The 22515-nt window shown below is 32.7% G+C and overlaps 1 protein-coding gene across 1 annotated transcript in view; it reads left to right on the top strand.

The window, feature by feature from the left end:
- The first annotated feature begins 1086 nt into the window (after nucleotides 1-1086).
- LOC129226775 (myocardin-related transcription factor A-like) overlaps nucleotides 1087-22515 on the top strand; it is a 151385-nt gene continuing 129956 nt past the window's right edge. The window contains exon 1 of the mRNA XM_054861404.1: nucleotides 1087-1168. Coding sequence (XP_054717379.1) covers nucleotides 1087-1168 — 82 coding nt within the window. The remainder of the gene's footprint in view (nucleotides 1169-22515) is intronic.

Genomic DNA, 22515 nt, shown 5'->3' with positions numbered 1-22515 from the left:
CATGATTAAAAAAAGTTCAGTTTTCAATGATCAAATGACATTGGTTTCATTCAGTCAAATCTACGCTACTTTTAACTGCAACATATTTCAAAATGAAATTACTCGAGGTATGTCAAGAGCTGTCATTAGCCACTTTGACGCTCAATGAATTTTGTCAGTAGAAAGGACCTTTGTACCAATGTTTGAATTTTCATCAATCATCCTCAGTTTGATGAAAAAACTGCACTTTTCATGCTGTACAAATTTCTGTACTGACTTATGTTCTCAAAAACATTGTTGTGTACATCTTCATTATTCTTACCTAGCAGTTTTGTCTTTGAGTAGATGAAATCTAACAACTTTTTAGAAATTGGGCAAATCTTCAAAAGAACTCGTTTTTGGATGAAACAAATCTAAACATCCTTTGATATGTTTTGTTAAAGATCAAAAGTAAAGCAAAGATCTGTCCCATCTTCGTGTTGAAACACTTATACATCTTCTTGAAAAGATCTTCATTTTACACAGAAATCGAGTTTTATTGCACCAGATCTGCTAAAATATATTTTTCGTTGGGAAAGTTTATAGTTTACCTACAGAAAACTAGTTTGAAACATTTTCAGGATTCCGCAATTCACCGTGGAAGACTCATACATACATTTTTTATCTTCTAAAAACCGCAAATTCGAAGACAGTGCAGCGTGCTTCTTTGTCTGTGCACGCGCCAATGTTATGGAATAACATAGTCACCGGAAGGGGAAGTGGTTCCAAACAATTTCTCTCTGCAGAAGACTGTTGAAAGATACTTTACATACTTGTTCGAAGATTCTGCTCACTTTACAATGGAAGTGTATTGTGGTGGATGTTATGAAGTGAGTTCAAGGCAGAATTGTTCCTGCCCAATTGTATATCACGTGTTATATTGAAAAATGATAATGTTTTGGAACACGTGAGGATGCGAGTGTCAGTGTCGTTACATTCCGCGACGTTGTGGACCAAATAGCAGAGACTGGCGGAAAAATTGTGTTTTCTGTGTGTATTGCTGAATCTAATCTAGTTCAATTGATCAGTTAGGTCGTTAACTCAAGTGATTTCTCGTCGTTCTATTGTATGCCAGACCGACGGGCTGCGGCCATGTTGGACTGTGAGGACAACGAGAAAATAGGAAACTCCAACTGCAAACATTGCCAAGGTAAGCACCTTCTACTTTGCATGTTTTGATGAACGGTACTGGTCTCAAAATTGGAACTTTCGGTTAGTCGTAAACGTAATAATTATTTTGTTTCAGTTACTACAAAGAGTGAGATAGATGTTTGTGCGTATGTTAGTAGCTCAAAGTTCAATTCGACAACTTATTAACATAGTTTACTGAGCACAAAATTGAATTTTCGTCTAGTCATAAACGTGATAGTTATTTTGTCTCAGGTACTACAAAGAGTGAGACAGATGTTTACATGCCTGTTAGTAGCCTAAAGTTCAATTCTGTGATTTATTAACGTAGTTTACTGGTCACAAAATTGATCTTTTGACTCTTCATAAACGTTGAAGTTATTCAGCTTCAGATGATCCAAAGGGTAAAGTAGATAATATTATATGTGTTAATAGCCTAAAGTTCAATTTTGTGACAAATTAAGGAATTTTATCTGTCACAAAATTGAACTTTCAGGGAGTCATAAGTGATAGTTTAATAGTTTCAGGTAACGGAAAGAGTGAAGTAGACGTTGGTTATCTCAGTGAGGACAACAGGGACCTCATCATTGATCATTTGAAATAAATTTTTGGTAAACGAGACAACACATAAGGTAAAACACCAGTAGTGGCCAGTGCTTCAGTTGTGGCCACTTCAAGTTCGCTTTTGTATCTTGAAGAAAGAAATAAACACTAATAATGTGATTTTTTTTGTTGGTCTTAAATGTAACTATCACATTGAATCAATTTTATTCATTATTGAATTTAAAGTAAGTAATGTAAATACTTCGGATGGGAGAATGTCAAATGGCCACTGCTGAAACTATCAGATTTTGGAGTAGCCACTGCTGAATTAAATTTGAGGTTTGAGAAAAAATGGATAAAAATTGAATAAATTGAAATTCTGGATTTTGTAGAAATTGTGAAGATTAAAAAAGAGTTGAGCTATGAAACGCCCATTGAATTTCAAGAGGGGCAATTAATATTGTAGACCTACAGTTTAAAAATGCCCTTCAGTGTGACTACTACTAGTGCGTTTTAAACCTTGAAGTGGTACCGCTGAAGAAGTGACCACTACTGGTGTTTATACGAGGAAAGCTTATAAACCTTGTCAACTTTTTTATGTTCGCACTTCTAAATTTTAAATGATAAAGTGACATTAAATTCTTAACTGAAATTGGCTAATTTCAAATCACATGTATCCTGAAATGCATGTTAGGTTTCAATTCACTGATAAATTAGTTTGAAAAAATTAAATCTACCTTTAGTTTCGGTATCTATAAAAATTATGCTGCTCAATTTTGACTAAACTCATTAGTTGTACAGAAGTATGCATAATGTACAGAAACCGTTCATTTATTCGTGCAAAATGATATATTGTTGAAGATTCTTTTTAGCCGCTAGTTTTGAATTTGGAAAGCTGCGACTTGCTTAAAAAGAGGGAGAAATTCAATCATTGGAAAAAAAAACTAAAAAAAAGGTTGCTTTGCATTTAAATAAATTTAAAAGAAATTGTCGTGTAATTGACAGTAGTTGTGAAATTTATTTGACCTTTCTAGCCAAAACAGCATTTTGATAACAAATAACTTTTGGGTATTTGTGATACACTTTTACAAGGTATCAAAACTCCCATGTCATCTGGACTTTAAACAGTGAAACTGATACGTTTGTTTGTTTTTTCTATAGTTGAAAATTTTGATTAACAGCGTGATGCTTAGGTACTATTTTTTTAAAAAAGATTTTCATACTTGTTGAAATTTCTCTTTTATTTTTCTATGGTGTTTCTTTTCGAAAATTTTAAAACCAAAGCCCCTGTGACAATAAAGGGATTTTTGTTTTAAGGGTGTTATAAAGATGGGTTTGTGTCTTTTTTCTACTTTGACACACTTGAGTAGATGTTTATTCAGATTTTATAATATGAATTAAAAGAAATTTTCACAATCAAACTTGATTATGCAATATCTGTATTCAATATCTGTATTTTACCTCGAAGATGTTTTGTGTTAGCCGTGTAAGAAAACTTCATGATACTGGCTATTCCGGTTTTACGTATGTTTCGCTATTTTGTTTTTCATTAAATAATTTTCGCCAGATTTTGTTTTCCGAACCGTTCTCACCATTATTTGATTTTTTCAAAATATATTGCATTAGTCATACGAAAAAAAAAACTTTATACTATACTTGCTTCCCCTTATCATACATAAAGTTCCATAATAAAAACTAATTTGATAGGAAAAATGTTACTAAATTACAAAAAAAAAGGAAAGGAAAACGTTCTCGGTCTTAAAATAATAGTTTACTCACACACATTTTTTTAAATTAAAACTTAAACTTACAACTCTCAATGTTTAAAAAGTTTCTTCATGATAATGTAGCAAAATATGTCTTTTAATATGTCGCAATTGTAAAATCACCTCCTAATACCTTTTTGTTAAATTTTCCATATTTTCATAATTAATCTTCTTACCAATATGACTTTAGTGAAAGTAAAATTTTATTGACAATCAAAACTTGTTCCACTTTGATTGCTTTCTTCTACTAGCAAAATTTCTGTCTGGGATACCTTCCTCATGCCGTACCAACATACTGGGATTTGTAGTATGGCTTAAAAGCAATTCTTCTAGGGGGAGGGGGGGGGGTCATCCCAATTGTTGCGCCTTTGCTTTCCTCCGTTTTCTCTCAATATTTGTTTTTCAGAAAATAAATTTATGGAAGAAATATGCTGTTTTGTTAATATTGTTGAAAGAGTTATTGCATCTTTTTTTTAATGCAACTTGAAAATTATTTTGATTTTCGTTGTTTTGTTTCATTACACAATGGGGTCGTTTCCAAAATCTTTAAAAGTATTTTTTTCTGAAAGAGCATGTTTGAAAACATAGCATCTGACCATTTTTTAAATAATTTCTTTAAGTTTAATATTTTTAAAAAATTACTTAAATCGATGCGCTTTCATTGTTTACGCTTCTGTCCGATGACATCACAAATGATGAAATGCCATTCACGGTGCAAAATATTTAATTCGCATCTTTACTAACGTGTATTTGCAACGATATTGTTGATAGCAAGCGTAGAGCTCAATTTTAATTCCCTTCTTGATTATCAAAACGTGGAAACGCGATTAAAAAAAAAAAAGATGCTCCGAAGAGCATCATTTGTGACGTCATCAAGACCATGCCTTGTTTCAAAAATCCTACATTTTAAAAAATAATCAAAAAATAACTGTTGGGAAAATGAAAGTATTTTCTGGCACCATGTTACTTTTTTTGCTTATTCTATCAATTTCAGTGATAAAACGTACTACTTTTGACTAAAGGAAACAACCCCATTATAATACGTATTTATGTTTTTGCTGATTGTGTGCAATGTTTGAATCTTCAATGTAAGACTGGTAATTCGTTATGGAAAGTTTATCAATTATTTAAAAATATTAAATTGTATGTAACATCGAAAACTTTCAAATTTGCTTTTAGACGTGTGATTGAGGAACTGTTGGCAAATTCACGCAAAGGTTACGTCAAATTTTTAAGCAGTTTAAAACCAAATTTTAGAACAGATTGAAACAATATTATATCATTGACATTTATACGTTGTACAAAGAAGCCAAGGGAGTCCACCAAGGGAAAAGGGCTCATGGCGCAGACTGCTCCGTAGAAATTTTTAGAATGGTGTTTTAAAGGGTATTCTTTACTTTTTGAAGGGTCTCGTTCTTGAGGTCTTCATGGAAGGGGGGGGGCGCTCATGCTCTTGGGGGATTGGGACCTCTGAAGAAGCTGCTTTTTTACGAAGTACAATATTGATCGTATGGAGAATAAATGTATTTTCTTTTCTTCTAAAATGAAGTTTTTCGCTGCATGGTTTTCTCTAAATCTTCTACACACATATTGTTTATTGTATACTAGTGGTACCCGCACGGCTTTGCCTGTAATAGAAAAATTTAAAAGTCTTTTAGTTCGCCTGTATATTTACAAATAATGTGTGGTGAATGTTCTCGCCTATTGGCTTGTACCCATGTTACGGTTCCACGTTATGATAATTTCGTATCTCGCCAATTGGCTTGGGTCCATGTTACGGTTCCACGTTATGATAATTTCGTAATTTATTCGTCCATCTTATGATAATTTTGTTCTTAAAATTGGAAAAGAAAAAGAACCACATCGAATTTTCGAAAAATCGCTTCGAGGTGCACACTCCCATGCTACAAACTAAATTTGTACCAAATTTCATGAAAATCGGCCGAATGGTCTAGGCGCTATGCGCGTCACAGAGATCCTGACAGACAGAGAGAGATCCGGACAGAGAGACTTTCCTTTATTATTAGTAAAGATTATTAAACTATTGCAATAGAACTTTTTTGACGAAGCAATTGATTCGCTTAGCTAAAAAAGCACTAAAGATGCTTAAATGGTCAAAAAGAGGGGAAAAAAGAAAGAAGGAAAGAAAACGAAAAAAAAAATCGAATTTGGAATCTGACATCTAAAAGTCTCTTATTTCAGAAAAATAAACTACATGTACAGTGAAACCTGTATAAGTTAGCAATCTGCGGTGCATGACTTCAGTGGTCAACTTAGACTAGTGTTTAACTTAAGAGGATGATATATATGATCTATTACTTATTCTGTCTGACAATAAGCGGTCAACTTGGACAGGTGGTCAGCTTACAAGGCTAGTCAACTTTACAGTTTTTACTGTATTAGAAGAGGTGCTACCCCCGTCTGTTCCTAATTCTATTCTTATTGTGTTTCTGTTAATACAGTGAAACACCGATTTTACGTTTCCCTAGGGACTGAATTAAAAAAACCTAAAATACGGGAAATGCATAGAAAGGAAAATTCAAACATAAAAACTAAAGGTAGTAAAGGTGACTCTTTTAAAAAGTACACTGAGAAAAATGAAGTTTTCAAAAATGAGCATATTCATGCTTTCATTTTTTTTTCTTTTCTTTTTTTTTTTTTTTTTTTGAAACCTTTAGTTTCAAATTTGTGTACCCATGCTTTCAAAAAGTGTGCTGAATTATTTCATACCCAAAAATGAGTGCATAACTCGGTTAATATTCAATTTTAAAATTAATACATATTCAAAAATGAGCACAAATACATCAAAATGAGCACATGTTGAATTAAGTATTTGATGAGCACTTGAATGTTTCAAATTTGAATACCACATAGTCGGAGCCATTTTAACTCTGCGATATGTTCAAATTTGAGTTTTTTTTCGTCACTTTTGAAGTTATTTTTAGAGTGTATGCTATACATATTTTACGAAAAGAACATTACTATACATACCAATTTAGATCATTTTAATACCCTTTGTTTCGAATCCGGGCGTTTAGGGTGAAAATAGTCCGTATCTGTCCGTAATATTACCGGATGGAGCAGTAACATTTTTAACAATATTTCTGTTTTCATGCACTTACTTCAAACAGCATGGATTGGCTTTGAAAAACCACAAATTTTCCTTCTCAGAAAAAACGTAAAACGCAAGAAATTTATTCATAAACTAACTTTACATCCAGGTTAAATTAACCGTATTAGAATACAAAAAAAAAAAAAAAATGTGACCTGACTATAAACGCGGGAAAAACATAGATTCGGCGATATAAAATCGGGATTTCACTGTAATTTAAAGATAACTGATTCTTCTTAATCGTACTTTGTCATAACTAAGTAAGGCATGATATTTATTGAAGGTATGGAAAAAACATTTAAGAAACATATTGGACAAAAAAACTCAGTGTTTTATTTAACGCTTAATTTTTCATTGTAAAAAATGTGAATAAGGTTTTTATAGTAGGACTGAAAATTCATACTGAGATAAACGAGTACTAAATGTTTGTGTTCAAATGGATTTTTGATGACATTTTATGAAAGAAAAATTACAAACATTGATCATGAATATTAACACTGCGTATTAATACTTCTAAGCTATCTTAAATAACTGTAAAACTACTATGACTATAAAATATATTAAAATAAAAAAAATCCGAGTCGGGCTGATTTTGGAGTGAAGGAGTCGGAGTCGGAAGCTTTCAAGTGCCCCGCAACTCAAAGAAGAAGTTCCAAGTAGACAGGGCAAAATATGCTGAGGTGTCTGTAATTTATTTCTTTTCATACTGTGTGAAATATATTTTTCTTAAATCCCTTGATCGAAATAAATTTGAATTGAATTGAAAAAAAAAATCTGCTTTGGAGTCTTAAAATAAATTATTTGTATCATTACTGTCAAAGTTTAAATGATTGAAAACAACTGCCAAGAACGGAAAATTTTCATTTTTGTACAGGGTTTTGCCGTTGTAAAAAATTTCGACACCAGCCAGTCACTCACTTTATAGTCGTCATTAGCTGGTTTAAAATCCAAGGATTCCATCAGGGACACCCCAATGGAAGGTCACAGGAGGTCACTGTGACCTCCCAAAGATTTCCTTAGTCAATACATTTTGTCTGACGATTCGACAAAACTGAGACCTTCCGCCATCCAAAAAATTTAAGTTCGGGGCGCCCCTGTGTTCCATATCAAACTGGAATCGGAGGTATCAATCATAGTTTGGCAGTGCCTGGTGGAAATCAGAGCGAAACAGTTGGCGAATCAGCGAGAAAAAAAGGGGTGACGCTGTCGAGAGTATTTATAGCTTACTCGGTCCTTCTCCACACCACTTCATTGTTTCTTCGTCTTGCGTGAGGTCTGTCCGCTGTTGGCTCCCTCCGCTAGCCCAAATAGTTTTCCATTTCTCCTTCTCCTCGTCAATAAGGAACGAAGTTTTGGACAGGTGATGACGGAAGTCAGGGACTTACTCTTTTTTTAAGGCCATTCAAGTTTAAATTTATGTCTTCAGTTGACAACAAATATGGGTTCAGACTTTTCGTCATCAAACAGCGAAATTCGTCAAGAGTTGACCATCATGATAAGTTGATTCTCAAGATTAGGAAATGATCATCATTGTTACAATCTATCTTTTTCACTATCAGGATTGTGACTTAAGGCCATTGAAGTTTAAATTTATGTCTTCAGTCAACAACAAATATTGGATCAGAGTTTTCGTCATCAACTAACGAAATTCGTTAAGAATCGACCATCATGATAGGTTGACTCACAAGATTAGGAAAAGTTCATCATTGTTACAATCTGTCTTTCTTACTATCAGGATTAACTTAAGACCATTCAAGTTTAAATTTATGTCTTCAGTTAACGACAAATATAGAATCAGATTTTTCGTCATCAACTAACGAAATTTGGTAAGAATTGATTAAGTATTGACACAAGATTGGGAAATGGTCATCATTGTTACGGTCTATCTTTTTTACTGTCAGGATTGTAACTTCAGGCCATTCAAGTTGAAATTTATGTAATCAGTTAAAAACAAATGTAGGATCAGATTTTTCGTCATCAAATAACGAAATTCGTTAAGAATTGACCATCATGATAGGTCAACTCACAAGATTAGGAAATTGTCATCATTGTTACATACTACTTTTTTTCTTTAAATCAGGATCGTAAATTAAAATTTTTCAGACGAAAGATGAGAAACATGTATATGATATTAATGTATACATTAAAATCTTATTTTTTGTTTTTATCGTTTTCTTAATTCTTGAAAATTTTTTTAGATTTTACCTTGATTATTCACTTCAAATGAGTTTTCAAACTTTTGGAAAAATGGAAGTAATAAGCCTTAATTAAGCTCTCAAGTAATTGCCCCAATCACCGTCAACATACATATTCTTCGACCGAGTGGCATCAAATCCGGAACCCTTCAGTGACACGTTCGGTCACGCCACCACAGCCTTCTTTCAAATCATACGGATACCCCCTTTCCCCAGGAGCATCCCCTAAGCACCCCTGAAGATGCCCGGCAGATGACGCTTCATCGTAGACCAAATGTGTTAATTTGTTAAAAATTTCATCTGACAGTGTTCACGATGTCCTTCTTTATTATTACTCAATGTGTCGGTAATCATTCGATGCAGTTTACAAAATAAATATTTTAATTTCCTTAGTTATATTGCAAATTAAAAGTTTGCGCTTTTTCATAAGTCGATATTTATCAAGTCTTGGCAATTAACAAATGTATTATTTTGCCGGTTTTTTTTTTTTCTTTTTTAACTGCTGGGCGATTCTCGAAAAAAATGTCCCGTGCGTAACGTTAAGTTTTTTTATTTTTTGTCGCTAGAAACCGAAGCCTTCAAAAAATAATGCTTTTAGGGCTTTAATATAATACCAAAGCACAACAGTTAATCCCATTTTTAATTAATAGTTACTTGAATAAAATAATAAACTTAGCGCTACGCACGGGACATTTTTTCGAAGATCGCCCTGCTAATATTTCCTCCGTTGATCCATTCTGAAACACTCAATAAGAGGCCCCATGTTTCCACAAAAAACTTATACTTAATCTTCATTGACTATTTGTGCGTGGTATAGTTAATCATGTCCAGTTTAAAGAGAGTTTTTTCCCTTTTTTTACCTATATTTATAATTTCAAAATAATAATTTTCTATGTTTTTTTATTTATAAATATTTCAAAGTAATTTCAACGACATGTGACAAATCTGAAATGGAGTTTCATTTTATCACGATATGCCGTCAACAACACACTTTTTGTTTCGTCATGTTTTTTTTAAACCAGTGACATAAAGTTCAAACTGATGTCTGACATTTCACTCAGAAAGGGTAGGGACGACATATTCATCTATAAATATTTACAAGTACTAAATCCAAGCAGTTTTAAATATCATTGAAGTTTTTTTCAGTACAGAAGCAATGGAGTAGTTTCCTTCAGTCAAAAGTACTATTTTAGTCACTGAAATTGATAGAATAAACTAACCAAATTACATGGAGCTAGAAAAAACATTCATTTTCTCAACGCTTTATTTTTAATTATTTTTTTTAAGTGTTCGATTTTGAAAATATGGCTTGATCATTATGACGTCACAAATGATGTACTTTGGCTTATCTGTCTACCTCGTTTCCACGCTATAATAATCAAGAAGCGAATTAAATATTGCGCTCTACGCTTGCTATCAACCATATCGTTGCCAACACATGTGAGTAAAGAAGCGAATTAAATATTGCGCTCTGTGAATGTCATTTCACCATTTTTGATGTCAGCGGCAGAAGAGAAAACACTGAAAGGGTACGGATTAAAATATATTTTTTTTTAATATTAAACGTAGTCAAATTATTTAAAAAATAGTCAGATCCTATGTTCTGAGTGCTAGCACGCTCTTTCAGAAAAAAAATATACTTTCAAAATTTCGGAAACGACCCCATTGTATCTATTTTCTTGTTTTCTTTTTCGCACGGTTCCAATTAATATTTTTATTCCGTTTCTCGAAAATAACGATTGCAGTTGATGGTACGAAAATATATTCTGAGTTCTAGAAAAAAAGTTCTTGTTTTGATATTCAGTGACGTCATTGCCCGGGAAGTACAACCTATTAGTCTGATACGTTATAGACAAAACTTTTGACTCTTCAGTCAACACACAAGTTAAATCTTTCGCCACAACCGGCAGAAAATTTCTTCTCCTGTCTTAAAAAAAATGTTTAGAAACAAAAGCGGAAGAAATATTTCGGCCGGAAAAGCAGTTTCGGATCCGTTGTGTGTCAAGGTCACACGAGGGCTGAATGACGTTGGGGGGGCTGCACAACGTCAGGATCAACTGGACCAGCCCACGAACAGCTGGTGAGGAGCAAGAACTTTCCTTGAATCATCTACTCCTTTAGTACTTTTTAAGTCGGGGGTTGTCTTTTAGTTCATCCTGTTTCTTCTGTTGTAACTTTCTCTGCAATGCTTACTTAAATGGCCATTTGAGGCAGTGAGAAGCAAAAGGATGTAAGTGCTGAAATTAAAAATTTAGAGATAATCAGTACAAAAATGGTAGGTGAACTTCTCTGTCTTTGGGCAAGAGATAGTACTAGTAGCTTTAGTAAACTGTTAAAAATTTTCCGGAAAATTTACGGTAATTGTTACTGGCAATAAAAGCCTACCTAGGATCTGAACTTTAAACATGATTTACTCAAAACTTTAATTAGTACATTTACATCCCTTTGCTTATTTCTCCCTCAATTGTACTTTTAAAACGTGCTATTTGCGTAGTTTAACGTGGACTCCATGTTACAGTGAAACCTGTGTATAACGATACTGTCTATAACGATAACCTGTCAATAACTTTTTTTTTTTTTTTTTTTTGGCCCCAGCAAAATGTCAGCATGAATAACCAAACTGTCTATAACGATACTTTTTTTAGGTCCCAACAGTATCGTTGTAGACAGGTTTTACTGTATCTCTCTTGCTTTATTGAGGCTCAAATTTTTGCTCCATAAACGCTTTCATGAAATTAACTATTGTTCGTTAAACGTATGTTTGTTGTAATTTTATGTGCAGTTTCTATTGCACTACTTTATATCGTACTTACTTTATTATGCTTGAAAAGATTTGTCAGTTTTTATACGCTCTTAAATTTGATTCGTTCTTGTAAACAGAGTTTTATGGTATTTGCAAATATTTTTCATAATTCCTGTGCTTATATTTTAGTATTGCGTGCAGTGTATTTGCATGCCAAAATTTCTTGTTACATTTATGATTGAAATACTTTTTTTTGCATCAAAACACTCATGTATTGTTGACCACAGATAATCTCTTCAGAATTAAAATTTTACTCTTTATTTTCGATGACATACATTTTTTTATTCTAGCGTTTTTAGTACGTTCTTCGTGTTATTAAGTACAGAAATTTTGTCGTGTAGTTACCGTTTAATTGCATTTTCCCTGTTGTGACAGTTTTCATAGATATTCTCGTGTTCTTTTTCAAAAGTTTCGTAATAATTATTCATGTGATTTAGCAAAATATTTACTTACGCTAATCTTATTTCTTTAAAATCTCCTTATGAATCATTTATAAAATGCTGACTTAAATTAATGATTGTTTTATTTCTGTATTACAATCCAGTATTTCTTACATTTTCTTGAACCCCTTATTTTAATCCAAGTTTTATTTGTTAGGTTAAAAACAAAATCATAGACGAATCAAGTTTAGCTAAATTAAAGGAAATACCGATTGTTTTGTTAAATCAAAAAATAAATAAATAAATAAATAAATATATGAAAATTAAACATTTTAAGATTCTCGAAAACAAAATATTAAGTTTCTAACACGTAGGCATTTCTTTCTTCGGAGAAAGTTTATAGCTCTCTACTGCAGTTATTAATAATATAGCGAGCATTTTTTAGACATTTTTAATACTCTCTTCAAGAGATATATGTCTTTTTTTTTCTCCGTGTAGTTTCATTTTCAGATTTCTTAGTGTTTTTACTTTCGCTTTCTTGGTTGTCTCTTTTTAATGCAGCTCTTAGACAGTACTTTTGTACATTTTCCTCTTGCATTCACGATTGCTGTTTTCAAGTGTTTCATTAGTAGATTTTCTTTTATAATAATTATATCCTGATTTCACTTACAAAGAAAATCTCTAAAGGCGCCTTAGAACTATTTTAAGTATATCTGAATAAACAATTGAAATTGCCCTTCAAAAAATCCTGTATTTATTCGACAAGCTTATCCATAAAAATAATTGATGCTTGTCAGATTAGTATTTTCTTCGCAAATTTTAATGTACTTCGCCTTATCTATTCCAAAACTTTAAAGCAGAGCTGTACTGAGTTTGAAAATGCTTTTTAATGTTTTACAACAAGAAGCGTATCTTCTGAAAAAAAATGTATTTGGAAAAATATTTTTTGTATCTCTTTAACGACATTTAAAGAGAACTCAAAACAAATAAAATAATCATAAAATTATTTTTAAAAAACTCCTCGAAAAATAAAAAAAAATAAAAGCTTTATAGAGGAAAATGATCAAGTAAAATACGAGAAAATGTCATCGAAATCCAAGTTAAGGAAAGACAATATCTTTAAGTATATCATGCATGCAATTTAAAATATTAACATTTTATTGTAAAATGTATTCCCTTTAAAACTTTTTTAAATTAGAACTATTTTTCATTCAAAACTCCTTTTTTCTCATAAATAACACCCTTTACTCTGCTACTAAAACTTCTATGAAAATATACGTGGTCCTTAAATTTAACTTAGGGAAAGTACGTACTAAGTTTCAAAGATGGTTCGAAAATGTTTACTTAACATTTGTGTAAAACTAAATACTTTTTATTCGTAATAAATATTTTCAAAAGAAATGGGCTGGAAATTTAAATTTTGCAATGCAAGATGTAATATTCGGCTTGTGTTTAAGTTATTTATTTCATTATTACTATTTATTTTATTTACTTATTTATTTTTGTGCTTTAGTGTTTTCTAAAGATTACTCTTCACAAAAATTCTGAACAATATTTTGAAATGAATTCTTTAACTATGCTATCTTGCTCATTCATCAACATTATTTCTTATGATGGTTTCTTAGCATCCTTATCTCGGAAGCATGTATCATGACTCTCAAGTGTTTTACGAGTTTTATTTTTTATAAAACCCATATTAATCCTTGGTTGAAGTTTTGCATTTGTCATAAATTATTGCAAAACTACTTATCATGATGTAATTTCTTCTTTCTGTTTGGCATCTGGGTGGAAGAGTCTTTTGAGGTGGATAACAGTGGAATGTGGTGCTAAGTGAAATAGATAAGATAACTATCCTTTTCAAAAGTAAAGAAATTGAATATTTGTTATGAAAATTACAGTACACACAGAAAAACCAATTATTTTTTAAAAACCTTTCATTGAATTTTTTTTGTCAGTAAATTTGTACTTTTTAAGAAAGTGAAAATTTTTATTTAATTTTTTTTTTTCATGAGACAAAAATTGAAAAATAAAATTTTTTTCTGATGAAATATTTTCCATTTGATTGATCAAAATATTTTTCATCAATTAATGCGTAAATAAAAGAGGGAATAAATAAATTAATAGATAAATAAATATATGAGAAAATAATAAAATAAAATAATTAATAAAATATTAAATGAAGAAGGAAAGTGAATGAATGAAAAAAAAATAAGCGAATTAATAAATAAAGGAATGCATATGTGAATGGCTCTATTGACTTCCTAAAAAAGTTTTCCACCTCCAGCTCATTCACTTCCTATTCCGGGCTGATGAATGCTAATAAGCACGAAACTGCAGTCCTCGGATGGAATGACTGAGTTGGCGATGCATTTTATGTATGTCTGCCTTAGCACTGGTTATAGGGCTGTAACTTACTGAAAATGCATGTGTGTTTATTTAAATACATAAGTGATTTAATAAATGATTGAATAAGCAAACGAAATGAACTATTTTACTTTTCCCCCTCCACTTGCACTTGATTATTTGCATAAAGTATTCAAAATAAAAATTAGCTAATATTAAATACATAAATACTGTACCGAATATTGGTTGGATTCTTTTTTTGTTTAGAACTTTAAAAGCAAGAACTCTTTATCATTTTATAATTAAAAAAATATATATATTTTGACTTGTAACAAAATATTACAATACTATGTGTATTAATTTTTAAGCACATACTTACGCCCCTACGATTTTCTTTTGAAAATTCTCGTGTTGTGGGTGAGGAATTCGCTTTAGCTCAAAAATTTGTTACTCGAGTAAAACTCGAGTAATAGCCATTTCGCATGAGTCGAATCGCGTTGTAGCGTGAGTTGACTGAACACATGCAACGCAAACCTTTCCTTTCTCCTACCATGACACTATATTGTCCATGAAAATACCTATTAAAGCTTGATCAGAACCGGTAATGTGTAGACGGTCCCGCTGAAGATCAGAGATAATGGTTAAGAGGAGTAAAAGCAAAGGGATGGAGCACTCTTTCAACCCCATCTGTCCCTCTCTGGTAGAGGAGACGTCCGGCGCGTGGCTCTGATGCTCCATCCACTCTTCTTATTTTTCTTTTTATTCTCTTCGTTTTCAGAGAGAGTTTTATAGATGTTTATTATATTACTCAGCCTGGCTAAGCTTTTCTTAGAAATGGGATGGCGTTCCGATAGCTCAGCTATTCCCCATTCAAGGAGAATGGAACGGGGAGCATTCTCCATTTTTGAAGTGTTGCTCGCTTTGTGACTCTCGAGTCCGAAATTTATGAAAACAATTCCAGCATTAAAATGTCTTCGTTTATTGATATTTTTATTTATTTTTTGTACTCTGAGTAGGGTAGACCGGGGCATGTTTACGCATGGGGCGCGTTTACGAAGTGCCCTTTTTTCAAAACGAATTATAACTGGAGAGCCATCAGTCACAACAGATTGATGCTGCTCCCTAGCAAATATCTTCACAAGTTTCTGAGCATCAGTCGAGCTTCTGTCTAGCAAGCAGAAAGAATAATCTGTTTTCTAACAAGTCGAGTAACTTTTCAGTTGAACGTTTTGAAGCTTATTGTGAATAAATAATACTTAGTTAAGAAAGAACAAATATATAAAAAATAGCAGAATTTTATCCTTTTTTGAGAATTGTATTTGTATGAACTGAAATTTTACTAAAAATATTTTCGCACGCTAAAAATAAATCCAAACTTCGAGACGGGGTAAGTTTACACGTTGACGTCTAAGCACCTTTACGCACATTCTTACTGTGTCTTACTTAAACGTGCCCCTGACACTTTTTTCACTCCGAACTGTCTCAAAACTTTTTATTATTTTCAGGCTATTTAGTTCTGAAAATCACCATTTATTTTTAATTGAGTTACAAATTCGTATCTTATAGCTTACAATCATGTAGTGCAGTCTTCATGCCCGTTCAGCGTTTGCTTTATACACGATTCAGTCTGCAATAAATTTGCTTTAACGATGGTAAGACATTATGTTAAAAACACTAACAGAACCACGTTAGGTGCCAAAATAAATATGCCTAAACGTTATCCGGGGGACGTTTACGTAACCGGCTTGGACTCAAAAATTATTCATTTAACGGTTAAAAACACAAACTGAGCAACAACCGAATGTAACAATGTTGACTCCTTTATCTGCTTCATTTAAACCGCAATGTCTAAAATTCCCTTATTTAAAGCATAAAATTCAGAAAATTCATTGAAAAATATCAGCTTAAACGTGCCCCGGTCTACCCCACAATAGAATGCCAAAAATCCGAATGTCAAATCAAAAACCCCAAAAATTAAAAACACCCAATGTTCTCCCATGAAGTTTTAATAAAAGCATAAGAATGTCAAAGCTCTCTCTGCCGATTTTTTTTCCCCTTGCTGGAATTAGTTCAACTTTGCGTAAAATTTGTATTTTTTTTTTTATAGAAATTCATTACATTTTCTTGGTTTAAATTAATTTATAATAGTTCTTCTCTGAGTACATATAGTACTGTAAATATTTTTTCTTTTTTTTTTTCTTTGTGTTCATTATGTATCGTACGCGTATCTAAACTTTACAATGAGTTTCATTGTACATATAATACATGTTGTTACAATATCTCATTTTTTATAATGGTTTAATGGTTTAAGGTCTAGTGTAAGGTATGACCAAAAGTATGTATAAGTTAATGCAACTGAACTTTTTGCGTTATTGTTATTCATATAGAGGAACTCTCAGTTATGGATCGATAATTTTTTTTTCAAAAAAAAAAAAAAAAATCTAGCTCTTTTCAAAAAATTTCAGTGTTAACCGTGTGTAAATTGCTTATTTGCTTATCTGCTTTAACGAACTATCACATGAGTAAAGTTGAGAATTATTTTTTATAATGAGAAAATACAAAAAACAAACCTTCATTTTGAAATTGAAACTTTGCAAATTATGTCATTTACAAGAAATTTCATTGTAACTTTATTTATGCTGTGACTGTTTTAGACCGCCAACTTCAATCATTAAAATAAAATTGATGTTCTTTCTCTTTTTCGCTATGTAATTACACTTGATTCAAAATAAGTTTGAATTTCATTTATACGTATCGCTCATTTATGCTTCTTTTTTTTTCGATCCATTTTGCCAACGTAGAGTTAAGAGGTAACTGTAATATTTTCAGACACTTTGATAAAATTGAATTTCTTTTAAATTAAAGGAAATATGGAAATACTAAGGTATACTTTCAAGGTATATCCCCCTTATTTCAGTGGTGTAGTCAATGGGAGACGCTGGGGTAACTCCCCCTGCTTTTTATTTATACATTATCCCTGCTTTTCAAAATTTTAACACAAATGCCCTTCCACTTTTTGTTTTTTTATTAACTTAAAATAAAAAGTGTATATCTTGCTGTATGTTTTTCTAGTGTTTCTATTTTTTCTTAAAATAAATTAAAAGAAACGATAGTGAAAACGCCAGGATTAATAGCTGCATAGTGACTAGAATAAATAAAGAAAAATATTTATTTATTCTAGTGGAATAAATAATCAAGAACTTCATCATCTCTGATAAAGCATTTGACTTTCAGAGAAAGGTAAAACTTTTTTATTCTCTAATTCATCATTAACACTTCTGCTTCTGCAGTCCTTTCTTTTTCGTTTTTTTTTTTTTTTTTTTTGAAAACTTTACTTTCACAATGTTTCCTGCCACATAACACAGCGTATTAGTTGCGGCTTAAACCTAATACTCTTGTGGTCTCCGTCTCATTCATTACTAAAAGATGAAGAAAGGTTTTTTTATCGTTTATAACTCTTTCTCTTTTTTTTTCTTTGAACTGCACGATAAGGAATCCCTCGAGCATTGCTAGAGCGTTATCCTCTTGCTTTTCAATTTTTCTTGCTCGCGTATTACTTTTTGCCTGGCTATAGTGTTTCGAGACTTGGGCTTTTTCGAGGCTTGTATCTGTCTCTTTTTGTGTAGGGATTTTTTTTAGCCGCAGTTTTTTCTTTAATTATCTGTCTTTTCGCTACGTTCCCTCACTACAAAAATAGACATTTCACCATTTGCGACAAGTGCTGTCTTGCTTTTCTTTTTATTATTATGGCGCTTTTGTCAATTTTGATGAATGGCTTTTTTTTTTTTTTTGTCTTTTTGGAATTTCTGTGATTCATCGGTATTTTTTTCTGAACAATGAGGCACTTTTAATTACTTTTTGAAAAATTAAAAAGCTTCTTTGCTTTAATTAATCCTTTTTACTCATCTGCTTCCAGTAGGAATAACGAAATCTACCGAAGTAATTCAAATTGGAATTATCGTCAAGCGTGAATCCCAATATTTCACTAAATATACATCTTTTTTCGTCCATGTGCTTTCAGTTGGAATGACAAAATCTACCGAAGTGATTCGAATTGGAATTATCGTCGCGCGTGAATTCCAATATTTCACTAAAGACATGTTAACTTTTTTTTCGTCCATGTGCTTCCAGTTGCAGTAACAAAATTTACCAAAGTGATTTGGATTAAAGTTATCGTCGTGCGTGAATCCCAATACTTTACTTATGATGCATTAACTTTTTCGTCCATGTGATATCACCGGAATTGTTGAGTCTGTCAAAGTGATTCAAATCGGAATTATCGTCCAGCGTGAATCACAGTACTTTACTTAAGATTTATTAAACTTACTACTAGTTATTTAGTTGGATATAGTTAGTTGGATATTACTTAAGATTATTCCTGTGCATGGGATTCCATTGAAATAACTGAATCTATCGGAGCGCTTACTTGTTCTTCTGATTCCACTGGACTCGCAGAATGTACCGAAAAGATTACAATTCAATAACCTGTACCGCTGTTGACTGAAAAGCTTAAATAATGCTAAATTAACTGTTTCTGTCCATTTGAACAAAATTGGAGTGCCTGGACCTATCGAAGTGATTTTTGTTGGAGTAATCTTCGAGGGTGATTTGAAATGTTTTACTTATAGAAAGTCCTACTTTGAAATATGGTCCCATCCGCAATGCAATTTCATTTCAAATTCAAGGTATAAACAAAATATCTATTGAATCATTCAAAAGCATAGAAGGTTTTTAAAACGTTTAAAATGTTGCAAATGGTAATGAAATTTATTCAGCATTCGTATGAAAAGCATTGGCGGTTTTCTAACTTGTGCCATGACTCCATATTGAGAAATTAAAATCAGTTAACAAATTTTAAGAGATATTTTTTGCTATTTTATTCTAGAATATTTTCGGTTAGTATAACGAAAAAAAATCATCATCAAAGCATGTTTTTGGCGAAATTAGTACTTCCTTTATGTACTGTATATTAGTGATATTGATAGTTCAAACAAGTTTTGATAAATCCATCTTGTTTTCTACCACCAGTAATCTGTATAAAGTGTATTGTTTTTTGCTTTGTTTTTCTGGGTTCTATAATCGTATTAATATTACGGCGAAGCAATTGTGAAGCTTTAAAAAAAAACTTTTAATTAATATTTTGAGACTATTCACGTACTTTAACTTGACAAAACAAAGATTTTTTGTTGCACAAAATAAAAATTTCACTCAAGTACTAAGCAACGGTTGAAAAATATAATTAAAAAAACACTAGGGTAATTTGGCATCAAAAAACTTATAAAGTTTCACCGTTTTTTCTGATTCTGTCTACGAATTAAAATCGCTCAATTTAAATAGTACAGAAAAAATACGTTTCGTATATGGTTTACATATTTCATCACAACATTATTTTGAGCTGTATTTTAACGGTTCCGAGATCCTGTTTTACATATCCGTTGGTTGTACTTCCATAAAACATAACTGATGATATTCGTTACCAACGAACTTCTACTAATATCATGCAAAAACAATGTACCAAAACAATCTTTTGTAATATAATTTGCAATTATTAGGATCAGCATGCAAATTTTTATTTTCTTGTAACTGATTTCAGTTTGAATGTCAGCATTTTCTAGAACGAATAAGTCAGAAGTAATTTCATTCGAAATAGAATGTCCACTTGAAGATCTATTTCAAACCAAAACTACACAGATTTTGACAAGTATGTCGCAAAACTACCAGCGTGTACTTGAATCAACTTTCATTTCAGAAAAGAAAAAAAAAATAGATAGAAAAAATAAATTTTCGACTGCAACGGAATACTTTCCCGATGATGATGCACGTGTTCGAGAGAGAGAGAGCACTTAGGAATTTTGGCAATTGGTGCTCTGTGTACTGGCGCCGGGATGCTCTAAGATGAGGAGAAAAAAACTCTCCATCTTCGCTTGTTTATCGTCCTTGATGGAAGTTATCAACTTAAACCCTACCTGAACGAAAGGGCGAGAAATTCGCGAAGTTACAATTACGGGAGGAAAAGAATAAGAGAAGCTTTGCACCTGTCCCCATCTGGTTTTCATCCGGGTTCCACCAGACCGATGATACACTTGGCAACAGCACAACGGGGAACCTCCTTTCTGCAACCTAGGGATTCAAAGAAAGCCGATTCGGAAAAAGGGTTCTGTAGGGGGTGTCAAAAATCTGATGCGCATCTTGTGCGATTTTCACCACTGGCGCCGCCGAGAGTTCTTCCTGCTTGGCTGATTCCATGTCACCTTCAACCCACATTTCTTCCTTGGTACACTTTTTGTATTGATACACCACTTTGTTTCGCTTTCCCTTGCCAAATTTAATTTTTATCCCTTATGGTATACTTGCCGTTCTGATGTGCCTCATAGATCGGCTTGCCAGATTTTTGAAATGCTAAACCGGGACATGGGATTCCCCCCCCCCCAACCCGTCAGTGTCGCAGGTATTCAAGGGTGCACATCGTTGGCTGGTTTTTAGAGTAGTTTTTGCTCAATGCTATGAAAACAAACTGATGTGTGCATCACATTACTTCCTTTTACTCCAATTTAATGTCGTTTTCTCATTATTGGCAGTTTTAATGTGATTCAATAGTTTACTCTCTAAATATCACCAACAGCGGCCAAATTGAAACCAGAGATTTAAAAAAAAATAAATAAATAAATAAACATATAATTTAAAAAAAAATCCCCAAATTGGTCGCCAAGTTGACGACCAAAAGACTGGCGATATATCGCCAAGTGTCCGCCAAATTATAACACCACTTGAGTTTACATCGAAATTAACAATGATTTCCCCCCAAAAAGGGCAAAAGACCCCCTTTGAAGCATCCGAATGCAACCGAAAAAAAAAAGTGTACAACTAGACCCCACTAAGAGTCTATGTATCAAATTTCATCTTTCTAGGACATTCCCTTCTTGAGTTATGCGATGACTACCTTTAGACACCCTTTAGTGCCTAATTTTATACCCGACCGTATGATAACGATTGGCGAGACAAGACAATACGAAAACAGTATTACAATTTGTTAGCAGAATACTGCTCTTCTATAGTTTTCATTTTTCATACAGTGCGGTGAAAAGAGAAAGTAATTATTCTAAATAATCCATCTTAGTTATTAATTTCAAAACATTGTTGGTCGTCGATAATCAAATAAGTTTTTTTCCGGGACGCCAAGTAAACCGGCCGGGACACTGGGATTTTGTCTGAAATCCGGGACTCTCCCGGTCAAGCCGGGACGTCTGGCAAGCCTACTCATAGATGCAAATTTACAGAAAGTCGCGCGTGATTGCCTATACCTTTGGTTTGATACATCACTTTTTTTTTTCGCTTTTTCTTGCCTAATTAAATTTTTATCACTCGTGGTATATTAAATGGTACATTAACCGTTAAGTGGCAGGTTCGAGGGACCCTGGGGTATCATTGTAACATTGCACATCTTGTCGGTCTGATGTACCCACATAGATGTATAATTAAAGAAAATCCTGCATGATTACACAAACTTTTGCTTTCTCTTTCTGCTTTTCTCTCTCTCTCGCCAAATGTAGTTTCTACTCCTTTATGATATACTTGCCGTTCTCAGGGCGCGACTAACTCAGAGGGAGACCCAAGGCCCACGATAATTTCGAGGCCCCCTGATGACTATGGCAGAGTGCAGTGGGGAGCCCATCGGAATGCATTTTTCAAGGACCCTTTGAAACTCATAAAACTATCATGTATCAGGTGCATTTACGGACCCCTTTGATCATGGGGCTCCCTATATATTGCGACACAGTGAATCTGCTACTGGCAGAATTTATAAAAATTCCCCGTTAAATTCCCCCGTATTTTTTTTTTCAATTAATAACTCATTATTTTACGAAAAATTACATGTTTGGTAATTTGTTCGCATTTGTTTTAATGCTATGCATAATTCTATTTTTAAAAAAATTGGCCCCTTAGGAAGATGGGGCCCCAGGCCCAGGCTTAATAGGCCTGTGCGCTTATCAGGCCCTGGTCGTTCTGATGTGGCACGTGTAAAATTATAGAAATTCATATATGATTGCCTATACTTTTGGTTTGATACTTCACTTTGTTACGCTTTCTCTTACCGAAGTCAATTTTTAGCACTTAAGACAAGCATATCTTGTAGCTCTGATGTTCCACATACATGTATAATTGCAGAAAATCCTGCATGATGAAGTAAACTTTTTGTATTGATACAAAAGTTTTTTTTTTTGCCTTG

This window comes from Uloborus diversus, chromosome 7 (genome assembly GCF_026930045.1).
Source record: "Uloborus diversus isolate 005 chromosome 7, Udiv.v.3.1, whole genome shotgun sequence".
NCBI lineage: Eukaryota > Metazoa > Arthropoda > Arachnida > Araneae > Uloboridae > Uloborus > Uloborus diversus.
Note: the sequence above shows the minus strand (reverse complement) of the source record. Positions and strands in the feature narration are given on the sequence as shown.